The following is a 25,140-nucleotide window of genomic DNA, read 5'->3' as shown; positions in this document are numbered from 1 at the left end:
CTCCTGTTCTCACTGTCTGCTCAGCCTGCAGACAAACTCGACCTTGTTTTACGTGCACAGAGGAAAGCTTTGCTGCAGTGGCCCAAAGCAAACAGAGTGGAACAGCAGCAACAGAGGGCTTTGTTGTTGCTGTGTAGTTTGGGGTTTATAGACACATCAGAGCTGCTCTGTCTCTGACAAACAGGACTCGCACAGAGCACCACAAATAAAAGAGATGCTGAACTTGTGCTGCTTCCGATTCATTTTTTAGATAATGTCTCATTAAAATCATCTCATATGCTTTCTTATTATGTCATTTACTGAAGCGCCACAGTGTGATTTAACAAACCACTGATCTGTATTCAGGATTATGCATTCTGTAGCTGTTGCCCACAGGTGGCTGTGAGTCAGATTGTTCTCCTTTGATTTTTGCAGATATCTGCAGCATCACAAAGAACACATGCAAAAACGAGATGTACATTTAGTTGAATTTAATGCCTTAAAGTTTGCTCACTTCTTTTTTTTTTGTTGTTTTATGTTATGCTAAAGGTTGATAGGGTGACAAACCCCCTTTAGTTTCTGATGGAGGACTTCACCCTTATATTTTAACACATGCACGGCTGTTTGCAGAGAGCAGCTCTGTGTAGAATTTGCTGAGCGTTACTGAAAAGACCCGCCTGGGTCTGTGTTCATAAATTAGCGCGGTGTTAATAGCCACAGAACTTTCCACTCCCTTCAGCACATTTCTGCAGCTTCACACTAATTTGACCCACTTAGTAAGTCTGGCCCAACTAACGCAGCTTCATTAATCATCTATCATTCCTTCATACCTTGATGAGTTCAGTGTGCAAGCTCCTCCCCGAGTTCTCCAACATGCTCTCGCCTTTACCTTGGCTGGCCGTGTCATCATCTGAGAGGAAAAGGACAATAACCAGACATCAGTACATGTAATCCACATGAATGCCTGTTCACCAAGAACCATGCACACTACAAGTCCCTATAAAGCTTCCCTCCCTTAATGCTAATACTTCTTTTGTTCTCCTCTTATCTAGTTTCCTCAGTTTTCTTTCTTTCCACACCATTCAGTAATATCAGAATCAGAATACTTTATTAATCCCTAAGGAAATTATATTATGCCAAGTTTTTGGCTAATAGCTCTTTTGATATCATCTTGGTTCAAAACTAGTATTTTATGCCTGTCAGCGTGTTATCTTTGGCACTTCTTGTAGATTTAACAAAATAAATGGGAATACATTTGTTGTTTTTGCAACAGTCTGCAACAAAGTGCCTAAAGATACAATTTTAAAATGTTTATTTCCCTCTGTCTGCTCTATGTAGAAACACTTACTTATCCTAAGTGTCTTTTTTATGGTTGATCGATTCACACGTCCGTGTAAATGACTTAACAAAAAAATACTCCTCTGACAATGTTCAGGATTGAGTGCCAAAGGAGTCCAAGAAAGACTTTGAAGGACCTTCAGAAAGTCTTGAGAACCATTATTCAAGTCCACTTGAATAGAAGTGAGCGGTGGTTCAAGGTTGTTGCACAGTCCTGTATACACAAACTCCACTGTTCCTCAGTTAGCTGATATACTAGCATGTTATTGTCTCAGGGGCTACAGGTGAAGGAGTCCGCCTGCTAATTGCATATGTGTGACTGTAACGTGGAAACCAATGGAAAAAAACATGATAGGCCCGTGGTTAGAATCAGTGTTTAAAGTAAACTGACTATAAAACTATAGAAACCTTTAAATAAGACTATAAGTACTATGTTGACTGAAAGATAATGTGGACATGTAACTGCTCAAAGTTTGGTAGAACAGCTCACCAAGGACACAGTCCAGCGACTCAGCACCGTTCCTCCTGTCCTGGCCAGCCTCTGTGCTGCTCTGCAGAGCCTGTTTCAGTGTGGCCACCCATTCCTCCATCTCTGCCTCACTGTCTGCAGCCAGGAAGTGGCTATAGCGGTCTTGCATCTTAAGCTCAAAGCCATTCCGACGCATCTTGGGACTCTGAGGAAGAAACATAATTTTTGATTGAGTTTTGACTAACAGGTGGAAACTGATGAGAATTAGAGGATCTTTGGTACAAGCCGTTAAAAGCACAGCGTAGGGAATCAAATGTAATCAGAAGAATCTCAACTTAAATTTAGAAACAAACTGAGAGTCAATGCTATTTAGCCATGACCAAACTAACCTGATTTCCATGCTAAACTCAAGCTTCCTCATTAAATCCATGAGCCAGAATGAACTCCCTCACTCCCCCCATTCATATTCTGAGCGTGCTCATTAAACTGAAAGCTTCCTGGCTGCTTTCTCAGCCAGGTCAGCTCTGGCTGAGGAGCAATCAAGGTACTAAGCTGTGCCATGAGCCAGCAACAGCTCTTCATAATCTGCTAGAAGCTGACGTTTCTGCCCAAGTCACTGGAATGCAGCAGATCTGCCCAATTAAAGCAGCCAAAAGCCCCCACAGAAACATGCTGAATTTCACGAGGGTGGGAGCTCATGCCAAGTTCTGAAACCTCGCAGAGAGCGCACGAGGGAAATAAACACAGTGAGTTTAATTAAGCACACCAACATGGTCACAACAGAGAAAACAGCTTTATCCACTGCTGCTGGGTTCCTAATTGTACTGAGTATACCTGGATGACATCTATACAGGAGTCCAGGTAGATGGATCCTTTGGTTTCCTTGCAGTTTTTCTCATCCTTATAAGAGTTGAGGATGTAGGAGCCATCGGGGAGCTGAGACAAGTAGAAGTACCTCCTCTTGAACACCTGCAATCCAGAGCACAACTCATATGACTCATCTGACAACTCATGACAGCAAAAATATGACACTATGACATGTGACTTCAAGCTCATGTGCTGCCTTGCTAATGTAGTTAAAATTCCAGAATGAAGGGCAGATACACTGGATACTAGGGCTGTGCGATATGACCAAACTCTCATATCCCGATATTAATACATCTATCGTCGATAACGATATAAATCACAAAAATGTAACATTTTCTGTAAATTCTGTGAATCTCGGGCAGCTCGACTTGCGTGAAGTGTTTCCAGCTGGGCGTCGCGTACCTGGAGTCGAGTGTTTTAACCGATGCATAAAACTATACATTTTTAGACATAAGTTGTAACGGCCGCCGTTTTCTTTGTGAGTATTTATTACACGGCGTGCTGCGGGGAAAAGCCTGTTCTAACGTTTGAGTCTAAGGTTTATTTTTTAGCACCTGACGGCTCTTTTTTGCTTCTCATCCGTAAACACTCTGCATCTTTCACGTGATTCAGTTTATTTTGAAAAGTCTCAACAGGATCTTGAGCTTTATTGTGAAAGGTTTATGCGGAACAAGCGGACACGCGGTGGTTTTACCGTCGTTGTTGCTAACGACAACTCATAAAAACAAACGCTTGTCTGTCTGTAATGTGGTTGTATTAAATTTAAGAGAAAGAGAGAATTTTAAGAAATTAATATAGCCACTACAGTGACCATCAAAATAATGAAAAAATATTGCCGTAAACAGTTTATTTTGCGACACCACGAAACAAGCGATAGCGTAAAATGAAACGATAGACGTTTTTATATCGTCATCCGATATATATCGTTATATCGAACAGCCCTACTGGATACTGCAAGTTATACAGCTGTGTCTTTTAGTAACAGCCTTTTGTTGTTACTGTCCCAACTCTGGAGATGAGTTGCTGTTATCAAATTCCAAATTAGCAAATATTATTCTTAAAATGGTACAGTTTGTCAGTTCCAACAGTTTATATACTTTCACTATCTGAGACCATATCCTCATTTAGGTTAGAAAGCATTTCTAGTAGATAATGGCAGACAGCTTGTACACAAATTAAGGATGCGGTTTGGGGAAAGCCTCAGAGTATTTCTCATGTATTAATGAGAAGTGAATGAATTGAAAAAGAGAGGGAGGGGCATGGAAAAGAGAACAAACAGGGGTTGTATGTAGACAGAGAACTGGAATGGGCATGCATCGAAGCGTGGTCCCAGTCCTTAAATTCATATAAATTATCTCCAACTCTGTGTTCCTTTGTTCATAAATGACAGATTTATGAGATGTGCAAATCATTACATTCTGTTTTTATTTACATTTTACATACCACCCCAACTTTTTCAGAGTTGGGTTTGTATGTTTCTCATGGCGCTACGTCTCATATGTTGCATGCTGAACTTATTTGCACGATCCTATGGACATTCAAAACATTCTCAGTTCAATTCAGTTTAACGTTATTCATACAGCACTGGTTCACAGTAGCAGCAATTTCGAGGTAAATTATGTGGTAAGCTCAAGAATCAGCAGTATATCAGTGTAAATCTAATCAGTCAGATTGATCAACCCTATGAGGCACACTTGGCGACAGTGGGGAGGAAGAACTCCCTTTTAAAAGGAAGAGACAAGTGCTTCACTGGGAAAGTAAAATGATGTGGGCTGATTATTCAGAACTGTGAAAGTGAGGGTTTATGCTGGGTGGGACGGTGTTACAGGATAAAGTCACGTACATCGATGCAGCTTTAATGGTGTATCATTTTTCCAGCATTACAAATTGCAGCTGCACCTACGCTCCTATTCTGATCTCTACATGTTTGTGTTGTTTCACTTGTTGCTGTTATGCTGTGATAACAGACAGGAGGTCTGGTGCTGACTCACCCTCATGGAGACAGACAGGCTGCTATTGATGTTGGCTTTCTGAAGCCAGCCCTGCTTCAAGATGCCTCCCCTCTGGGAGCACAGCGATGCCGAGTCCTGACACACAAACACAAACACTTGGCAATCAGCAAAGACGGATTTCATTACTGCGGTCAACTCACATTAATGCTCCTTGCACATTAAACATTCACTGTACTTGTACATTGTTTGTAGTATTTTCTGCCATGAAGAAACAATTATTTTTTCCTGTGGTTGTGAGAACCAGAGCTGTATTAACTTTGTCAGTGAAAAAGCATGAACATAAATCAGTGTATGGGGAGAATTTCTTTGAGATCCCATGAAGCAGTTCATCATAATTCAGGCTTTGTCCTGTCAGTGTAACATCTCCATCTCATCCAGTAAATATCATGGGACTGTTCATCACCACCACAGAAAACAAACACAATCATGACAAGGGAGCGATCTGTTAGTGATCACGCTCATACACACAAACGCACACACACATAATGGTAATGCATCGGGCCACTCGAAGGAATACAACATGCAGAAATCATAACACAGAGCAAGAAGGGTTCTTGTACCTTCTCTGACACACAGCTCTCGCTGTCCTCCTGACAGCTGCGACTCTCAAGTCTATACCTGCTATTATCATCTACTGACTGAGTGCTATTAACCGATAAACTGACAGGTCTGTAAAAAGGTGCTACTATTCTTATCATCTTATCAAAACATGGATGCACAAAGATGCAGAGATAAAATAACAGAAGCCTGAGCTGCCCTCCCTGTGCAGCCAGCAGAGCAGCAGCATTTACTTGCCTTCAGTTAAATTTCCTCTGTCTAAGTTTATCTGCATCCGGCCTGAGGGTAGCAGGGGGAGGAGGGTTGATGAGAGCTATATATAGAAACTATAAGGGTTCTGGTTTCACTGGCCTGCAGTCAGTCTAAGAAGGGGTCGAACGACAAGCCGGAACATGCAAGACACAGGTAATACCTGTTTCGCTGAGCAGAAGGCTTTGAAATTCTGAGCAAGATTTATAGAAGAGCACTAAAAAAGCTGTGCACGTGCACACGACACAATGTGTCCATAAAGGGCCCAGTGAGTCAATAGCCTATCATTCCTCCTCCCTGTAGGGAACGACGTCTGTGATCTAACCACGCTCAGGCCGCTCTACTCACCTCATCTTTGGCGTCTTCATCGATTTCAAACACATGAGCTGGCAGTTTGTCCGTCTTCAGGCCTTTGCTTTAAAAACACAAAACAGAGGGTGAATGGATGAAGCTGGCCTTTTCCCCCTCTGCTGAGGACAGCTACGTCACATATCTGGGTTCTTTATGTCTTTCTTGTTTGTAATGCTAGATCAGATTACAGCCTCCTTCATTTATTTTTTATGTTCAAAAATACTTCTCAAAATTCATGGTTGCAGTGATAAAGTAATTTCCTCAGTAAGATTTATCACCATGGAAATAAATTCTTTACATCTGGACTGCACCTGCTGTGTGGATGAACATCTGGCTGAACATCAGAGCTGCACTAACACATTGATCCAGCTGAGGAAATCCGCTGCATGTTACACATCTGGCTGTTTTACCTTATTTTAACCTGTATATTTTCCCATATATCCAAACTACATTTTCAGTTTATTCCACTCATTTCTGTCTCATGTTCCTTACCTCGGCAACATGCGGAAGTCTCCAGAATAAGCCTCGTATTTGTAGTTGATTACGTGCCAGTCAGTGTTGTACATCTTAATGCACTGCAGAACACAGAGAGCTGGATTAGCAGTGGATACGTTCAAATGGAAAAAGCAAGCCATACCAGCAAGCAGACCTTTTTTTAATGACTGTAAATCACGGAGGAGGATTTTGGGGTGCCAAATCAACTTCGATCATTTTTCATGAACTCAAAATACAAGACTGCAAAGCATCAGATACTTTTAAGTGGACTTTTTGTTTTTTAATTCAGCATAGAACTGCAAGAAAAAAGTCTCCTGCAAGTCATCTGAATGGATCTTTGTTCAATAAATGCTGAGCAAACCCAGGGTCTGTTTTAACTGCCCCTATGACAGTTGTTTCCGTGCTACATCGCAGTCATGACGGCTGGCAGATGAACACAGATTTAAAGCCTGGTAGAGCAGCAGTGTATGACTGCATCATGCCAGAGAAGTCTGTTTTTTATTGCTAATACAATATTTCATCAGCGTAGCACGTGTTTACGACTGGACGGTGAGTACTCCCGTTTCTTTATGAGCTCCCAGGGCACAGGGTCAGTATCATGCAGGCTGGTGTGAAATCATCAAGAAACAGCCTGTTTTGAGGATAATTTTTACCCGTATTCTTTACTGAGCAGACTGCAATTAATGATATATATGATAATATAATGCAAAATAACTGTAGTACCTCTTTGGCAAACAGACTCCTAGCCTCCCGCTCGGCATTCTGGGGCACAGAGGGAACAACGGTCCTCCTCTGCCGGGAGATCTGAGACTCCTGTACGCATGCAAACACAAAATGAGCCACATGTGGATTCACATGCATGGTGCATGATGGAGATATTTCTCATAACATCAAACACAGGAAAAGAGAATGAGAGAAAACCGAAGACAGAGATACAAAGAAACAAATTCTCTCAGGACGAAGGAGAAGAGTCGACACAAACAGATGCACCACTAGAACAAAACCACATGTGTCTGAAGCAACAGCAATAAATACCTGACTGGACCGTATGTGAGAGCTGGACTCAGCCGTGAATAACTGGGCCTAGTGTTTTGAGGATGTTCAGTGATTAATGATGGGAAAATGTCCTTTGGAAAGTAATAGTTCACAGTTCTTTGACTCGGACAGACTGAAAAAGCAGCTGATTTTGGCTGTTTACTGTGGAAATTTCAGCGCAGATGCTTTGAGCGTAACATATTTGTAAAAGATCCATAAATCACAGGCCATAGACGGAGACGGAGCCAAAGACAGAGGCAACATATGTGACGGGTTAAGCCCTGCACTAGTTTATATTGCGAATGAGCACTTCCTTTAACTTTAACCTTCTGGGAGAATACTATTGTAACTCTTGAAATAACAGGAATGACTTGAGATTCAAAAAATTTACTTTAAAAAGTAACTATGTTCAAATCGTTACTTTTTAAAGTGCTACGATGGTAATTAATGTCATATTGTCCTTGGATTTTTGCTATTTTAAAGGTGTAACGTGGTTTTGGGGCCCAAAACAGGGTTAAAGTTTAGCTAGCAATGGGCCACCTGTGATAATAAGGAATAAACTGATAAGGATACTAAACTAAGAGCATGATAACAACTAAGCACCTGACAATATTGTAGATCTAAAGCTTATATTCCACAATAAAAAGCACTGTTGCAGAACTGTTGCAGATTACAGAAGAAATCTATACAAAATAACAGTTTAAACCTGTTATAAAAAACAGCTGACACATGGTTATTCTGTGAGAAACTGCAGAAAGGATGGCGTGGACTCACCGAGACATCATCCACAGGGCAGAGCAGCAGGTCTCTGTGGGGGTCACTGTGGATCTGAGCCTTTCTCTGAAACACCACAGCCTCATAGTCGAGCGGTTCAATGATCTTTGGCTGCTCCTGAAGGGGGAAGATGGAAAGGACACCAACACATGTCATTTCAAATAAACTTTTTTTCTTTTTCTTTTCATTTTGATCTCATGCACCAATTATATTTGTCTTTTCTGTGGTTCTGGTGGGCCCTGCACAGCCCTGCTGTTTGAAAGCAGCTAACGAGTGTTCACCTTTGGAACTCCTCACCACCCATGCTTCAGCAGAGCCACAAGAGATTAAAGAGACAACCACAAAGTTCAGAGGGCTGTCACAGTGCAGGAAAACAGCTGCTGGGAGAAATGTGGGCTGATGGGGGGGAAATAAAGCAAAAGATGACCAAAAAGGAAGAAACTGAAGATAAAGTCTCAGGTAAGGACTGAAAGGGTAGCAAAGGCAACAACTTCATCGATTCATGAAGTCTGATAAAGCTTGACAGAGACATAATGAAACTAAAAAAAAGCAAGTTCAACCAAATACCACAACAAACTATCATGACTTCCTGTTTTAAGTTTCATAGAGAAGTAGATGACAACAAATGGGCCTTTCCACGGTGTCTTAAAGAGGCATGCAGCCTCTGTTCACTGTAGCTTTCCACAACTGGGTCAAAATGTGATCTCACATATAAATCTAGCCCACTTGGAAGGATTGAAAATTAATTCCAACAAAGTTCCATTTTAAGTTAAGCAGAGAGAAAAGTGATGAAAAGCTTAGCCCGACAAGCCTCTGGCTCAGCGACACCACGCTGCTTGGAGGAAATCAGACTGTATGGATTTGATCAGCGTCTGTGCCCCATTAGTGAGCCGCTGCTACATAGTCTGATACACGCTTAGTGGACAGAGTGGAAGAGCTGGCTGAGCTTTGCAGCTGGAAGAGAATGACTGAGCGATTTTCCACCTTGTACTCTGTCATATTTCCATTCATGTAGCTGAGATTAGAGCGTTGTGCTTCTATTGCAACAGAAAGGCAGTAGTTTGGCTCCTGCTTGCCCCCCTCTCTCTTCACTTTAGGTTAAGCCTATCATTAGGATTGTTTACCTGTGCAATTATTCCGGCTGGATCCAAGCTCTCACATAGGCCTTTTGGAAATATCCAGCTTCATGATCAAATATAGCATTCACCCGTTTGATTGCATGAAAAGAGCCTTAAGAAATATTTTGCTCACTTTGAAAAAATATATATGTCTTCAGCAACATCTCATTTATTTCTATACACTCCCTATTTAGGCTGTATTTTTACAGTGTGTGAAAAAGTAAAGTTGAAGCTCAAAACCAAAATGCCAGCTGTTTTTTGTATCATTTCCTCAAATTTCTTCCTGACATATTGGATATTTTGGGGCATATTACAATTTTCGAAAGTGCGCTGGATTTAGACAAGTGCAGGCTTCTTCAGTTTAGTTAAGTACCGCTAAAAAGTGTGGGACCGCTTTGCAATCCCCTTGGTTTATTTTTTGTTTTTTTAAAGAAAAGTGAAAAGGCAAAAAATAAGAGCTTTGCTTGTATGCTTGTTCGAAGACCTGAGCTCAGAAAATCCATCCAAATGTGTTCACAGATTTGCAGACTAGCTCTAACTAGAACAGAGGGAAAAGTGGGAGACCCCAAGGTAAGACTTGTAATAGATGACTCCAGGCTCAAATGCTAACTTTATTAACTTTATTTTTAAAGAAACTAAAGATGATGCTCCAGACAAACAACTAGCTACATCAGAATCCACTTTGGACAGGCTCCTGCTTATACATGAGCGCTACTGAGACTCTATCACTGCAGCCAGCGTCACAAATCATCTGATCCAGCTCTCCTAACACTTCCACGCTCTTACTTTAGAACCAGATCTGATCTTGAACTTTGAACGTTTGTTTCAAACTGCTGCTGAAAACACATTTTTACAGGTTTGCTTTACCTTAATCTTTTCCCCTTGTTTTGGGCCACAGTTTACATCTATTTATGAATGAATGTGTTACCCTACAGCTGACTGTGCGTCTGTATGCTGGAACATGTATTCTTATCTTTAACATTTGGCTTTTATTGATACCGTGAAGCACTTTGTAACTCTGTGTTTAAGAATTTGCTGTATGAATAAAGTTGTACAGAAATAATTTCAGATGTGCTAACACAGTTAGTTTGAGTTTTAACATGGTAATTATTGCCATTTTGATCAATTTTATTTCATTTTAAACCAAAACAAATGATTTTTGTTTTCTCCAAAACCCTAAATCTTCAAACCAGGGTGCATGTTTCAGGAGTCCATGTCGGCTTCTTGAATATGGTGGCATCTGTGAATAAGCCATAAATGAAGAGAAAGTTCTTCCTTTTCAAAGTAACCAGTAATTTAGCCTGTGAAAGAAGTGTGGTACATGTACATGTTCCTTCACAATTTTCCACCAGAGCCTGACTTTCTTGGCAGTCCACACAAACCCTGTGTCTCGCATTTTTTAAACCACTAATTTAAATAAAAACTTCCTGACCCTAATGGTACTTGTGCTATGTGGATTTAAGTATTTTCCTATTTATGCTGCTATGTAGCATCTGTGCTATCATTTTACATGCAGACCCAGCGGCAGCAAAACAACACCTACAAGTCTGGTAAAACCATTACATATGGCTGTGCACCGCCCCTGCACCCAACACAGCAGCTCTGCTTCCTGTCATGTGCAACAAGCCTGAACCGCAGCGCTACAAGTCAGAGGTGACAGGCTCGGCAGCACGCACTGCCTCCACTGCAACGGTGATCACGTTACAGACAGAAGGAGGGAGTAAGAGGAAGCAAGTTGTGAAGGAGCAAGTTCTGCTTTTACTGAAGAAGCTTTGCAGCCACAGGCGGTGTCACTGATTGAGAAACAGAGAGGCACAAAGAGAGCTGAAAACAATCAAAGGGATGTAGCGCAACACTTGGGTGTAGCTTGAAAGCAGTCGAGGCTCTTTCCCATTTAAACTGTTGCCACCTCCAATTAGGACACACACTCACTTCTCTCAGTTATCAGTGAGCTACATTCACTGAGTACAAAGCACAACTCCCAGCCCGCCTCCATAGGACTACAATGATGACGATGATGTTGGGCAGCATGCATTTCCAGATGTCTGTGTCCCATTATGGTTCTGCAGATGTAAGGCACTCGCGACTCCAACGTGACCGAGTGGATTTCATTACTTTTAAGAGGGGAGCTTACACAGTATATACACACACTGACATTAGAGTCACATACAGCATAAAACAGCTCCACTGTCCCACAGCTGACCCCACTAAGTGCTCCAATCTATGTGTAAGTGAGACACACAGACATACGTCTGCTTAATCTTTCTCTTACTTCCTGTCTCTTTAAAAAAACAAACAAACAACGACTTAATCTTTAATCTTTACTTAATCTAGAAAAAAAGCATATCTGTTCTTAGTTACACCTGTCTCTGTTCTCTGTTTTCTCCGTAATGTCATGGGTTACAGGATATCTGTAGAATTTATCAATAAATGTATCTATTTATTTATAGATTTCTGTATCGATTGTCTACAGAATATCTGACAACAATCCATGGAAACAAGATGCACTCAGGCATCTTGTTTTATTTAGATACCCTGATTATGACAAAGCTATATTTAAAATACCAATATAACTCATATCACATGCCAGTACCAATTCTTTTGTTTTTTGTACAGTATTTCCCACACATAAAAACTTGCTAAAGATTAAACTTGGACAAGCATAATTAGGAACAACTTTTAGGGGTTTTTTCCTCCTTTTTTAGCCAGCCACAATCGATTTATTTTGAAAGTTTAGTCACTGCCAATCAGCTAGGCCCGACTGTTCCCACTTTGTGTTTTCACTTATGACTGGTTCTCCAGTCTGACGGCTTTTGTGGCAGTGCTCGGTATCATTTAGCCACTTTCCCACAGAGTCTATCACACTGCAGTCAAATGGAGGCTAATTGCCAGCTGGCAATGGAGTTCTTTCTTTTGCTCCAGAGATCTGCTGGGAGCTGGCGGGCTGCTCTAACCTGCAGTCCTTGGGGAGCTAGCGGATATGCAGCAATGCTCCTATTGGGACTACCATCAGATGCAGTCCAAGACCCTTAGAATGGGATCCATCTGAAGGATGATGCTCAGCTATTAATTTTCAATTATTTGACCAATCAAATATCTCTTTTTACGAGGGAAAAAAAATCTTCCATTTATAAAATAGATTTTAAAAAAATCTCTTCACTCTTCAACAGATAAAATGGCCACTGACTTTGGAAAATGCTACCTTATTTGTAGAAACGTTGATATGAGTCATCAACCCCCATATCTGCCAAAGCCGACATTCAGCCAATATATCGATGGCTTCCTGAGCCACTAGTCCAAAATCCAAAGATATTTCATTTTCACATTTAAAAAGCTGGATTCCAACATTTTTATAGCTACTTCCCACTGCTCCCTTATTTCCCCAGTGGGGCACTACAGCAGATGGATCCTTATATTGGCCTTATTTTTTCATCCATTGCAACCCTCCCATTTACTCAGGCTTGCCACCAACACGTGGGACACACTACCTTCTGACCCCCTGAGGCTGGGTTTATGACTCCTCCTGGTCTCAAACCAGGGGACTTTTGTATGAAAGGCAAATGTGTGAACCACAGACACACCACAGATACCAACAACTCCCAGTGGCTGTTTTCTGAAATTATAAATCACTGTGTACTTGTTATCAGATTACCTGAGAACACACAGCAGGACTCACGTTTATCAAGTCAGATTAAATAACGGCAGAGACACCGGCACAACAGAGCGGTAATCACACGGTTTAAATTTTAGGATCGGTACGCCATCATTGTCCAATTGGTTCAAAGCAATTTAATATAATAGAAAACAAAACACACACACAGATGTGGATTTGATAGCAGGACTTTCTAGGAACAGCAGGAAGCCCAATAACCACTAACACATCTCTAATGGGAATTTCCATGGAACACAGTTGGCTCAAGGCCAGACAAAAACCCCACATGTTCTCCACTGTGAAGTTTCCTTTTAGTTTTTCTATGTTTATCTCATATATAATACTGTGCAAAAATATTTGGCTTCCAAGGATCCAGATTCTGTTGCATCTTTTAAACTGGTCTCGACCGATAGTTCTCCGAGCTTTCTGAAGATCCTTAAAGTCTTGATTTGGACCCTGGGTGCTTTTTGATTGTTTGCTTCATTAACCCACATAACGCTGGCATATGAATCATTCAAGCATAAAACAGGTACCTAATCAGGGGATGTCTGCACAGACAGCTTAGCAAAGAACCAATTTTAATGTTGGTAATTACAGCCTGTCGCAAAAACATAGAATTTGTTCCCATTTCTTTTGTTGAATCTATGAAAAATATCAAAGATAACACAAACATAAAACTGTAGTTTGTTTATGTCCATTCCAACAAAAGCCTATTAGCCAAAAACTTGGTATATTTCAACATAGTTTGCAGTATGTCCTTAAAAAAATGAAGGAAAGTGGACAAATGAAGGATAAGCGAAAAAGTATCAGGACTAAAAAGCTGTTTACACCAGACGACCAGTATCTGAAAGTCATGTCCTTAAGAAACAGGAAGTCCTATGTCCTGTTTAGGACCTGACATAGGACCTGAGAGACACATCTGGGCCTTCAGTTGATTCATCCACTGTTCGCTGAAACATCATTAGCAATGATCTCAATAGAAGAGTGACTGTCACGAAGCCACTCTTAGAGAAGGGAAATGGGGAGAAAAGGCTGGAGTATGTCAAATTACACAACGCTCAAAATCAAACAAGCTGTGAAAACAGATCTTCTAAAGAGATGAGAAAAAGTCAGACGACTTCAGGAGAAAAATCCAATAGTGAGTTTTTACAGCCATGTGTAAAACTCAGCAGAGGCTCTTATGAGGGTTTGGGACTGCATTTCAGTCACTGGTGTTTGGGATATTGTCGAAATTGATGAATTTATGAAGGCAGAAAAGAACTATTAGATTTTAATCCACCATGCAATACCATCACACAAAATAACTCTAGAAGTCATGGATGTACCAATACCCAGACCTCAACATGACTGATGCAGTGTTTCGACACTTCGACAGCGACCGATAACCACAGCAGAGCTATTCCTACTTAAAGAATTTACTACTACTTTAAGAACAAACTGTTTTTGCCTTATGTACTGTAGAGAAGAGATCAAAACAACTTGTTTCAGATAGTGAGGGGCTTCCCCAAGGCCCAGCATAAATACTGATTATTTGAAATGAATTACAGAAATCTAATCTAGCAAGAATAAAAATATGGAGCCTGTAATGGGTATCATAGCCCAACTTTAAGTTTTATTCAACGTTCTCCTTAGAAACTGATAAGATAGTTCTTTTTTTCCTGTTCGGGCCCAGGAGTAGAGTCCTCTTCCTATAAGACCAACTCTCCTGAGACTAAGCTAAGAATGAATCCGCAGACACAGTCACAGAGGATGCATTGGTCACAGCATGCCCAAGGGAATCCCCATGTGAAATTAGCACAGGCCATGCACCCTCCACAAAACAGCATTTGTTCTCAGCTGCAGCCCAACCTTAAAACAGGAAACAGTAGACATACACACAGCCACACAACACTCTCACCTCTGTAAAAAGAAAAACAATCAGTGCCTTATCACAGGGTTTTTAAACTTGGAAACGCCTTACATCACACAACTCAAGATGAGCATCATGAGACTGATCTCAAGAGGAGCAAGAGTTTATCTCTTATCCAAACTAACCTAGAACTAAAAGGCCAAAGATGCGAGAAGCTGCAGTCACACAAACACAAAGCGGATGAGTTAGCAGATGCATTTTGTTAAAAGAAAAAAGAAAACAAGTCATCATTAGGCAAGCGTTAATGCTGCGCTGACATCACTGTGGTTTAACTTCAAGACAAATGTCACGCCTTCGATTTACTGTTATGAAAATCCTTCCCCTGACACACAAATGCTGCATCAGCAGGATACTAAACGCTGTTCATTTCAAGCCACTGCGCCTAATCCCAATGACAGCCACCAGCATCGACATTCATTCAAAGAACACCTTCTGCTTTGCACAACCATCGAGACAAATGTGATAAAAGCAATTACGGAGACAGGCTTCTCTATGCACAATGTGAGCAATTTCCAGCAGAAACAGAGAGGCGAGCACTCACAGCCAGACACAGACACAGACACACACACTGCTCCAAGGCAAGGACAGGGAAGCCATGCTGCTGCAGCTGTCCAACTGGCACTGCTCTTCATCCGCCAGCACACAAAAGGAGCCGCACAGGGCTGAGAAAGCGTGTGTGCTGGAGGACACTGTCATTTTATTTATTTATTTTAAATAAAGGCCGTTTAGAAAAACCAAGCCACCACGTGGAGTGGATTTAAAGCATATACCTGCTCCCACAGTGACCCTGGTTTATAAGCCTTTGCACAGGTTGTAGCAGTGGCAGTAATGCAGACATACCAGGGCTTTACAGAAAGATGTAATAATGAGGACACGGACGGAGCGCGAAAACTCACAAAACAGACATGAAAGTCCAGGAAGAAGAGCAGCCACCTAGAAAGGAGGACTAGCCCGTATAGGCTTATCCTCCCCGAGGAGGGCAGAGTGGAGGGGGTGGAGGGGGTCGGCTATGAGTTACATTATCCCTGGTGGCTAAAATGACCGGTTCACAGCCAGCCTTTAAAAAGCTCCGCTCACCACAAGGTCCACGGTGGTCCTCACAGCCTCCGACACGCTCTGTCTGACTTCCGCGGCCGTCCCGGGTTTGCTCAGCCTCTTTGTGAATTTTCGCACCTCAGACATTTCGCTCCCCTTTTAGATAAATAAAAATCCTCTTCCTCTTCTTCTTCGGATATGAGCATGCCGCGGTACCGGACGGAGCGGCGGCAGCGCTGTTTCCTGACAGCCAGATGTGAGACGGTGCTGGAGGTGAACCAGCCAGCGGTTCACGTCGCGAGGCGGGGCCGTTGCTGCTGGTGGTGCTGCCACCGCTGCTGCTGATGATGTTGGAAGGAGACCAAAGAGGGGCTGACAGCGTGAGATGCTTCACTCGGACCCACTTCCGTTTCTCCCGACCCGGCGGAGAGCAGATTCAAAGATCGTCAGTGTAAGATGATAACACGGTCCACATACAAGGACTGCAAACACAGGTCGCATTTGGAGAGTTTATTACATTTTTTTAGCGTCACAGGTGGGCTTTTTAGGTATTACTTATTCTTGAAAAAAGCCTGAAATTTACATTACTAGGATAAGCGACAAAAAGAAGTAGAAGTCCATAAATAAAATATCACAAAAACGAGATTTAATAAGTGATGTTCAGAAAGGCACATTAACAATCAAGACTTCCAAAAACAAAAAAACAAAACAAAATCAGTTTCAAAATACATGAGAAGCTTAAAGCTGTGTTTTGTTGTTTTAACTATTTATTGTGGAAATTAAAAATCACAGTGATTTATTGGTCATTAAAATGTATTCTGAATTTTCAAATTGATAATTATTCATCAGCTCTACCAGCTATCTGTGCAACAATTTTCTTTTGAATCTTTTAGAGGAGTTTGTTTTTGTTAATGATGTTTATCAAGTTTATCAAGACACACAAAAAGAACAAAAAAAGTGGTGCTCAGAAAAGGAAGGAAGGGGAGAAGAGATCAGGATGACTTTAGACTTTAGCGGTGTTATCAAGGGCTGTACTGAGTGCAAAGCTGAACAGATGAAATTCTGAGAGATGATTATAGTAGACTGAAACATTACCATTTCCCCTTCATCCAAATATAAACACACACACAGCATGTGGGGTTCTGCGCTGGTTTTGGTATAACGTGGGGGCAAGGGCCCAGAAAAAATATCCTCCCCTGGCCCATCACAGAGTTGTTACGCTCATGGTTTGATGTCTGTATACGTTATGTTTCCGGTCACATCCACCCACTTAACAAGGGTACAGCGCCACAGCAAATTGTGTGTTTGTCTCTACTGGACTTTTGAAAATTTTAACTTTGTGATGTTTAATCTTTAGTTTTTATTGTATATCCAACATACTGTCAGTGTGTCATCTATCTATCTATCTATCTATCTATCTATCTATCTATCTATCTATCTATCTATCTATCTATCTATCTATCTATCTAGCTATCTATCTTGTTATTAAGAGCAGATGTTCTTCACCTAATCACTGACACAGCTATGGATGTGTGCACAATGCCCACCAACCAGCCAATGGGAAGAAATTTGGTTTAAATGGAGGAGGAAGGGAGTTAAGAAGGGGTTGTGCCGAGGTCAGGAATAAAACAAGGAAGGACTATTTTGAATTGTGCAAAACTGCTCTATAAGAGTTAAAGAATGCCGGGAATAAATGAAGTATGTGTCCCCTTTATATATACTTATTAGAGCGTATCTTGTGACATCTGAAGTATTAGTACACAGGAATTTGGCTCATTTGATGTATTGGATTATAAAACATTGTTCCTAAGATGTGAAACAGGTTGTTTATCAGTTACCGGATCTCATCCTTCAGGTGCAATAGCTGGCTCCAGGTAAAGCTAATGGTACACTGCCACCCTGTGGACTATTCCACAAACTGCAGCAAACGAAGTGCCACCTGTAGTCTGCAGCGGTTCAGTTTTATGTTTGAATGTTCAGTTTAGCAGTGAGGGAGGGCGCTTGTTTCAGTTACAGTCTTTTTTAACTTTATTATAATATAAGGTAACTTTGTCAGGCATTGTTTAAGAGGTACAAAGCTATTTATGAGAGCAGCTGACTCACACTCATGTTAATGTCCCACTGCATGCACTTCAGTTTTCTTGTGCTGACAAAGTTTATATTTCATTTAGGATCAAGTGTTGACACATGAGCACCAGCCTGTATGAAAGGATGCTGTGTGCCTGTCAGGATCTGCAGTGAGTGAAGCCGTCAGCTCAAAGAAACACAACGATATGAACACAGGCTGTTAGTAAGTTTAATAACTGAATTGAAAATTTATATTACATAGTTACCTAAACTGTTAAAGGAAGACTTTTATCTTCAGACAACGTTGGACCGAGGCACTGAATAGATGCTTCACTCATGCCTCTTCCATCTACAACTGACATGCACACTTTTCAGTGTCCATAAAGATGTATGAATTTCCACTAATAATAACAACAATAATGTCAATATTTGAAAGCAATCCAAAATGTTAATGTAGCCACATGAAAGATATTATAAGTTTATTGTAACAGTGCTTATCTTATTCAAATGAATAGCTTTATTAATCTCTGCATTACTCATAAACATGTGGAGGTCATGCAAACATTTTGTCCAGCAAAGGTTTCGGAGTCAACTTAATGCAGATCTGGAATTTTTTGAAGGATTCTTTATGACTGCAGGGTGATAAAAAAAAAAATGCAATTTTGCATCTTCTTGGCACAAATTCATATTCATGCCCTCATCATGATGATCTCAGCAAAGTATCAATAATTAATCCAGATACAGGCGTCCTTCTGAATCAATGGACTCAGCTCGTAGATGATGTCAAAGGACGTTGCAGCTCTGGCAGAGGGAAGAAGAATCAGACTGTTTCTGTTTTGAACTGTGAATCATGCAAAGCAGGTTTAAACTAAAAAGCCTGAACCACTTCAGTGGCACTTTCAGGAGTCCTGTTATCTGAAATAATATGGACATGCTACAAAGTTACTGCAGGCTAAAGGCCCACAGTTTGTGTCCAACAATTAAAAGCCAGCATGTCATTCTGTGGAATTCCAGAGCGGGATCAGGGCAAGGCTGGCATGTGTCAGCATCAGATACGGCCTTCACTTAGTCGTTATACTGGGTGAATTCTTTCAGTGCCCAGTTCTTCATCTCTATCTCCTGCCGTAATCTGCAGTACTCCTCGGCCAGCGCCTCAAAGTCTTTGCCCAAGATCTCGAAGGAGGCCAGCTTTAACTCGACAGACTGCTTTTCCGCTTTACACGCCTTCAGGTCAGACTCCAGCTTCTCCCTGAAAATGAGATCCGACGAGCTGGTTAGGTTTGGACAAAGGGATCAGTCAGAATGTAGCCTCAACAGAAGAATTTTAGTCTTGCCTCATTTTTCTGTGAGCAGATATCGAGTCAGGCGTGTATGTATCCAGCTGGATTTCCACCATCTCCGCCCTTTAAAAATGAACACGAGAAACAGGAATGTGTGTATAGTTAATCCATCTCATTTTTGACTATGAGTCACTACTGGACTATCAGCACTGGATTAAAACATTCTTAGTACGAAATGCAGTCCAGCTATCTGATTTACGAGCGTTAGAGTAATGCAAATGGCCTTATATAGAAACCAAGTCTGATGTACTGAAGCACTGAAAACTGCTTACTTTATCTTCTGCAAGATTAATTCACATTTGCCTTCAAAGTAATCCAATTTCTTCCTGTCCAGATCTGTCTGGATCTTCAGCTTGTGGTTCAAGATGAAAGACTGGAGAAGCTGAATGCACTTCGTCAGCTCCTGTGTATGAAAAGAGCAAACAGTGACTAAGCAAACAGAACACATTTACGCATTTCATGCAGCTTAATGTGGTGAGTACATTTCCTCGAAGCATATCCTTATCCCCCCCCCTCCCCAAGTGTCTCGACCAATTCATGTTTGCAGTGCTATCACTTTAAAAAGAAGCTAGTTAGCACTGTGACTTTGTGACTTGCAAGCTTCCTTATTACTACTAGCGCCCCATGTTTTTGGCTTTCTGACCCGAGCATTTTAAAACCATGTTTTATCAAATCTGACTGCGGTTCAAGTTTGTTTATATAATAGTTTAAAATAACTATCCAAGGTATTACCAAGGTAGCTGCTGTGTGGTGACTTGCTCATATCAGGACTTTGTAATACATTTTAATTTCATCAAAATAAAAAAGCAGAACCAGACAACAATGATTGGCTGCGGCAGTTTTTCCTCAAGGATACCTTATAAAAGTAGGGTCTCAGGATAACAACCACTTAGTCAAGTCAGAATGAGCATTTTGATGAATGATGCAGTGTGCAGAAAATCACAGGTGCAGGATTCATGGATCCAGCTTTTTCCACTTCTAATAAGATACCAATACTTTGGCTTCAGGTGTCTGCTAATCCACTGTCAGTGTTAATGTAATGAGCTGAATCCCTCACTCAAAGAAAGAGCCTGGGATGACTGATGTATGCATAAAACTTACTTTTTTTCTCAACTTTGTAGTAAAAATTTAATGTGAGAAATAAAATGTAACAAAATTAAATCGAAGAATAGAAATTCACTATACTGGAATTCATTAGTAAAATTATAGCGTTACAGTAAACACAGAACATAGAACTGCATGAAATAGACTGGCCTGCTGATCGATATCCCCACTAAAAGCATTCCCTTACAGTGAGGTAGAGCTCAGCCTGTCTCTGCAGAAGAACCGTGTTTTCTCTGCACGTCTCCTTCAGACTTTCTGCTCTTTTCTTCTCTTTGTCCAGCTGTGCTGACAGATGAGACAGCTTGGTCATCTTTAGACCCTCGCTCTCATTCTCTAGAAGAGATCACAAAACAGCAGGTTAGTCGTTGTGTCGAGCAAACAGAATGACGTGGTATGAAGCCATGTGGTGAAAGTGTTTGTAGCTCCTGTACCCCATTCAGGCTGATAGTAAGAGAGAAGGCTCAGACACTTTTCTTTGAGATGTTTCTCCAGCTGTCTTGGTAGACCCTGTTTCAGTCTTTGTACATTCTAGTAAAGAAAATACAGCGTGGGCATGAGGAAAGCGTTTGTAGTTTGAATTCATTATCAAAAAAAAAAAAAGAAAAGAAAAGAATATTAAAAGAAGTTTCCCAAACAGTTCTGGTGGTGTGCATGTTTTTATGGGTTTACGCTAAACAGATACAGCACATCCCAAACAGATTTTAACTTGAATGTGCTGAATTTTATGATTCACCTTCTCGGAAGGCATGAGCTCCATCACGAGCTGGGGGGTCAGGCCCAGGACCGACGGCTGGTCCTGGTTTGTTGTGTTACTGGGATCCAGCTGCCTGACACACTGAGCCACCAGTAGACACCTCTCCATCGTCTCATAGAACTACATAGGAACAAACGCACATTATTTGTTTGTTATATGTATTTTTTTTAAGACCATCATTAGTAAGAGTCTCCTAATCGATTAAAAACTCCATGTGATAAACTTTTGTCTATAAATATAAACTTTTATCTGACCGTTTATCTATAAAAAACATTCAATAAAGTCGTTTCAGCCGTACAGCGAGATGAAAATCTGCTCAAAATTTGACAAAGAACATAGAATGAATGCTTGTTAGCCTGTCCATAGCTCACTGATAGCTCTTTATGCACTTTTAAACTGTGTAAAGAAGTGAAATGTACCATGTTCTGGTCAGGGGGTACAGTGGCATGGTGCTTCCTGACACAGTGGTTCTGGATCATCTCCTGCAGCCCTCTGTGCAGGCTCTCGGAGCGCAGCCATTGAAGTTTCTGAATCTGCAGCTTCTTTTCAGCCTGGAAAAAAAAACCCCCAAAACACTCACACATGTAAGGACTCACACAGTACCTCACAAAATCGGTCAGATCCTGTCCCAGCTCTAGAACGAAGGCTTAACAAACTTGGAGCCAGACCCTAAACACTGAGACAGGAACCTTTGAGATTTGGAGTCCAGAACAGCTAATCAGGCTTAGGTAACGATGAGTCGCTCCATCTTGAATTAAGCACCTTTATGGGTGCTGGAAAAATAAACCAAAGCATTAATGGTAACCCCGTCAATAAAGATCAGGGTCTCTATTTGAATTCAGTTTCATTTTTAAATGCAATCGTTCACCTGTTACCTGACGAGATTATAGGAGATCAAAATAAAATGTAATACAAATATGGACCAAACATAAAAGACTTCTGTGATTTTAACATTGTAGTCCAACCTGAAACTTCCACTTTACATGTAAAAATCTGACTCTGTGGCCTCTGATGACCAATCCAATGCAAATAAAGCTTTTGAAATGAAATATTGTTACAACATATTCAGACTGCCTGAAGCCTGTATTCACAAAACCCATTGTAAGATACATTTAGTCCAGCTGTTTAGTCCATGTAGCGCTCACTACATGTCTGGCTATCCACACAGCTTTTTCAGGTTTTGCAGGAGAAAATTTGCCAGTGAGCAGGTTATTCGAACATAATCTGTTTCTCTGGTAAACGACACAGAGGTTAAGTTAGCTGTCTTAAAACTATAAATAAACAAACAGCTTCTTTTATTCCAGTATTTTTCCGTTTTTTAAAAAAGACTGTTGTCTTGAGCAGAGAAAGGGTCGATCCATGTTGTTGCAATTCTTAGTGCTCGCCAGTAGAGGTCGGTAAGTCACAGACTATTTACTGAATCATAATGACTGGACTAAAATCTCATTTCCATAGAGGTGTGACAAATTATGACTCCTCATTTCTGAATAGTACAAGACAAAAACAAAATACAAGAAAAACTGTTCCACGACCCAGTTTGAATTATTTTTTAAACTCTAAACTGATTAACTTCTGTGTTGATAAAAACAAATAGGAACAAATAGGAATAGGAACGACAGACACCTTGTCCAGCTCTGTTTTCAGCGGAGCGGTGAGTCCGGTTTGATCCACATGCTGTGCCAGAGTGGCCAGGAGTTTACAAAACTGCGGGTTCTGGATCAGATCTTCTTCAGTCATGTGACACAGTGGAAAGGAGGCGAGGACTGAGGGGAAAGGCACAAAATGCAGATAAGTAATTAAGGACGGCCAAACTAAACGGACAATAGTAAATAAAGCTAAAAGAGCATACTTTCGTATTTAACAATAAAATCGTTATTTATACATTAATAGATAATACTTTAAACTACGTTAATTTATTACATCTACTTTCTGTTATTACTACAACATAGGGTTACTAGCAGATACGCAGTCCACTTGTCTTCTTACCCTGTTGATGCAAAGTGTCGCCCTTCCCAAGCGACGATATGTTTGCTGTCTCGGTACTACCGGACATTTTCCAATTAATTATTGTCCTTGGTATCCAAACATATAGGAGGTTTGTGGATTTGTGAACTATTTCTTTCAAACACGAAGACGAGCTGAAATCTTAAACACGTACTTCCTGAATCAAGTTGCGCGCGTTTGCCGGAAGCCTTCCTATTGGCTAACTGGACCACGTGGTCATACAGCGTTCCCTGGGAGACGGCAACGTGCTATTCACGAGAGCGTGAGATGTAGAAGCGGAAAATATCGAGATTTTAATCTTTTCCCATTAACAACTAAATGTCCTTTGACATTAATATTAATAAAGTGATATGGCTTAAGATAAAACTGAATGTTTGTTGTTGTTAAACAACAATTACAGTAACAACAACTAGAAGCTAAAGAACGTATTTGGCCATTATGACACTATCAGAATATTCTCTTTCTTTTTCCTCTTCTTTTTGTGTCCTTTGCTCCTCAATATTCTTTTTATTTCCAATTTTCCTGTTGTACTTTTAATTGTATCACGTTTTTAGTTCATTTCTTGTTCATTTGTTTTTTTTAAATTGATTTTTAATCTTCACTTTTTGCTTACTGCTCACTTGATTTGTTTGCTTCACTATCTGCCTGTATCTGACTGCATAACCTCCGATTAAAGATGTTGGACTTTTGCTTTGTCTCCTGTGTCGGACCTCTGGGTTCTCTTTCCCTGTGTTCCTTATAATTAGCATCTTATCCATCTACAAACAGGTATTTCACAACCATATGACAGAGGATAAGGCATGCACTGCTGTGTCTCTGGGCTTTCCTTGAACAAGCAGTTAATAAAATTCACGAATAATCAAAATGTGCTTTGACTCTTATAGCTCGATGTTGGGGAGTAAAATCAATAAATGACTCAAAGTATGTGTATATGGTCAAATTATATATGATCAACTATGTGCTGCAAGTTAGGTGGAGAGGGTGTTCATTGGACAGAGATGGGGCTCTCATGTTTTCATGCTGGCTGTCAGTCTCCTCGTCCTTAGGATGATTTTGTTTTCGTGCCCTGGGCTTGTATGATCACCTTGCACCACGGCGGTTTCTGGCAGCGGAACTAACATCGCTTTGAACCTCCAAGGAGAGATGATATTAGAAGCAGATGTCTCGTTGTGCTTTAATAAATGACAATCAAGTTTTTACATTACACTAAATTTAGGAATTTTTGGCTGTGGGATTTCTCCTGCTTGCCTTTTCTGTTTTTGATTATACAGCAAAGAAAATGGATTCAAAGACGTGGAAATATCCTTCTACATGTCAAGCAGAACATTACTAGCAGGGGGTGATTGGCAGGACTATGGCGCACACTGCCCTGTTTATTTAAAGGCAATAAAACCCAGTATGTTCACCATTGTTAAAGTAGGTTATTTATTTATTTATTCTTTTATTGGGCCTGTCAAGTCTTTACAGGCTACATCAGCCCCTGTATTTATCAGTTTCTCTTCCATACATATTATATGTACATATGGGGCTGCACAATACAATTCTTGTAGCGTGTCTTTTCCACGTGAACTCTGACTTCTCATGTTTGCTTCTCGCAGCTGTTTCCTCGCAACAGTCCCTGTCCATATCTGGTCTTCTCAGTGAAGGATTTCTTACCTAAGATTTGCCAACACTGCGTGTACTTCTCTCCCAGTAAGCGTTAGCCAGCTTTAAACTTTGTGGATCTCCACTGGACGGAAAGGTTTGCGTTTACAGTCTCAATGTGGCTGTTTCTACAGAGTAATGTAACTTTGAATGGTCCACAAATAGTAACTTCACTCTACTGCTGTTTACACAATAACTAGTGGTCCTCACTCATCAATGAGTGGGCAAATTTAGACATGGGAGCCAGTCAATTCGAGTAAAATTGTAACTGACAAGGGATAAAACCAATGGATTGTGCTGGGATGCGACTCTATGGGTGTGATTGGTTGCGCTTATAGCCCAGCCCTTATTCGCTTGACCAATTAATGAAAGCTAAAGGTAACCGA

General features: G+C 40.9%; 2 protein-coding genes across 4 annotated transcripts in view; both read right to left on the bottom strand.

Moving 5' to 3' along the window:
• dock11 (dedicator of cytokinesis 11) overlaps positions 1-16,218 on the bottom strand; it is an 85,436-nt gene extending 69,218 nt beyond the window's left edge. For all 3 annotated transcript variants that reach the window (XM_084924576.1, XM_084924579.1, XM_084924578.1), the window contains exons 1-9: positions 15,884-16,218; positions 8,128-8,244; positions 7,042-7,131; positions 6,316-6,398; positions 5,821-5,887; positions 4,645-4,740; positions 2,621-2,755; positions 1,808-1,991; positions 810-889 (exon numbers count right to left, since the gene is read on the bottom strand). In XM_084924576.1, the coding sequence (XP_084780702.1) occupies positions 810-889; positions 1,808-1,991; positions 2,621-2,755; positions 4,645-4,740; positions 5,821-5,887; positions 6,316-6,398; positions 7,042-7,131; positions 8,128-8,244; positions 15,884-15,988 (957 nt within the window). In that variant the 5' untranslated portion in view covers positions 15,989-16,218. The remainder of the gene's footprint in view (positions 1-809; positions 890-1,807; positions 1,992-2,620; positions 2,756-4,644; positions 4,741-5,820; positions 5,888-6,315; positions 6,399-7,041; positions 7,132-8,127; positions 8,245-15,883) is intronic.
• A 1,808-nt stretch (positions 16,219-18,026) lies between these two features.
• haus4 (HAUS augmin-like complex, subunit 4) lies at positions 18,027-23,298 on the bottom strand. Its single transcript, XM_084924575.1, has 9 exons — positions 23,093-23,298; positions 22,730-22,869; positions 21,526-21,657; positions 21,086-21,226; positions 20,784-20,880; positions 20,540-20,685; positions 19,521-19,651; positions 19,243-19,311; positions 18,027-19,157 (listed from the first exon to the last, which is right to left on the bottom strand). Exons 1-9 carry the CDS (start codon positions 23,157-23,159, stop codon positions 18,974-18,976), a joined length of 1,107 nt encoding a protein of 368 aa, XP_084780701.1. The 5' UTR covers positions 23,160-23,298; the 3' UTR covers positions 18,027-18,973.
• Between the last annotated feature and the right edge of the window lie 1,842 nt (positions 23,299-25,140).

This window comes from Perissodus microlepis, chromosome 3 (genome assembly GCF_051167445.1).
Source record: "Perissodus microlepis isolate ML-2025 ecotype Zambia chromosome 3, ASM5116744v1, whole genome shotgun sequence".
Lineage (NCBI taxonomy): Eukaryota > Metazoa > Chordata > Actinopteri > Cichliformes > Cichlidae > Perissodus > Perissodus microlepis.
The sequence above is the reverse complement of the archived record's forward strand: the minus strand, read 5'-3'. Positions and strand labels throughout refer to the sequence as shown.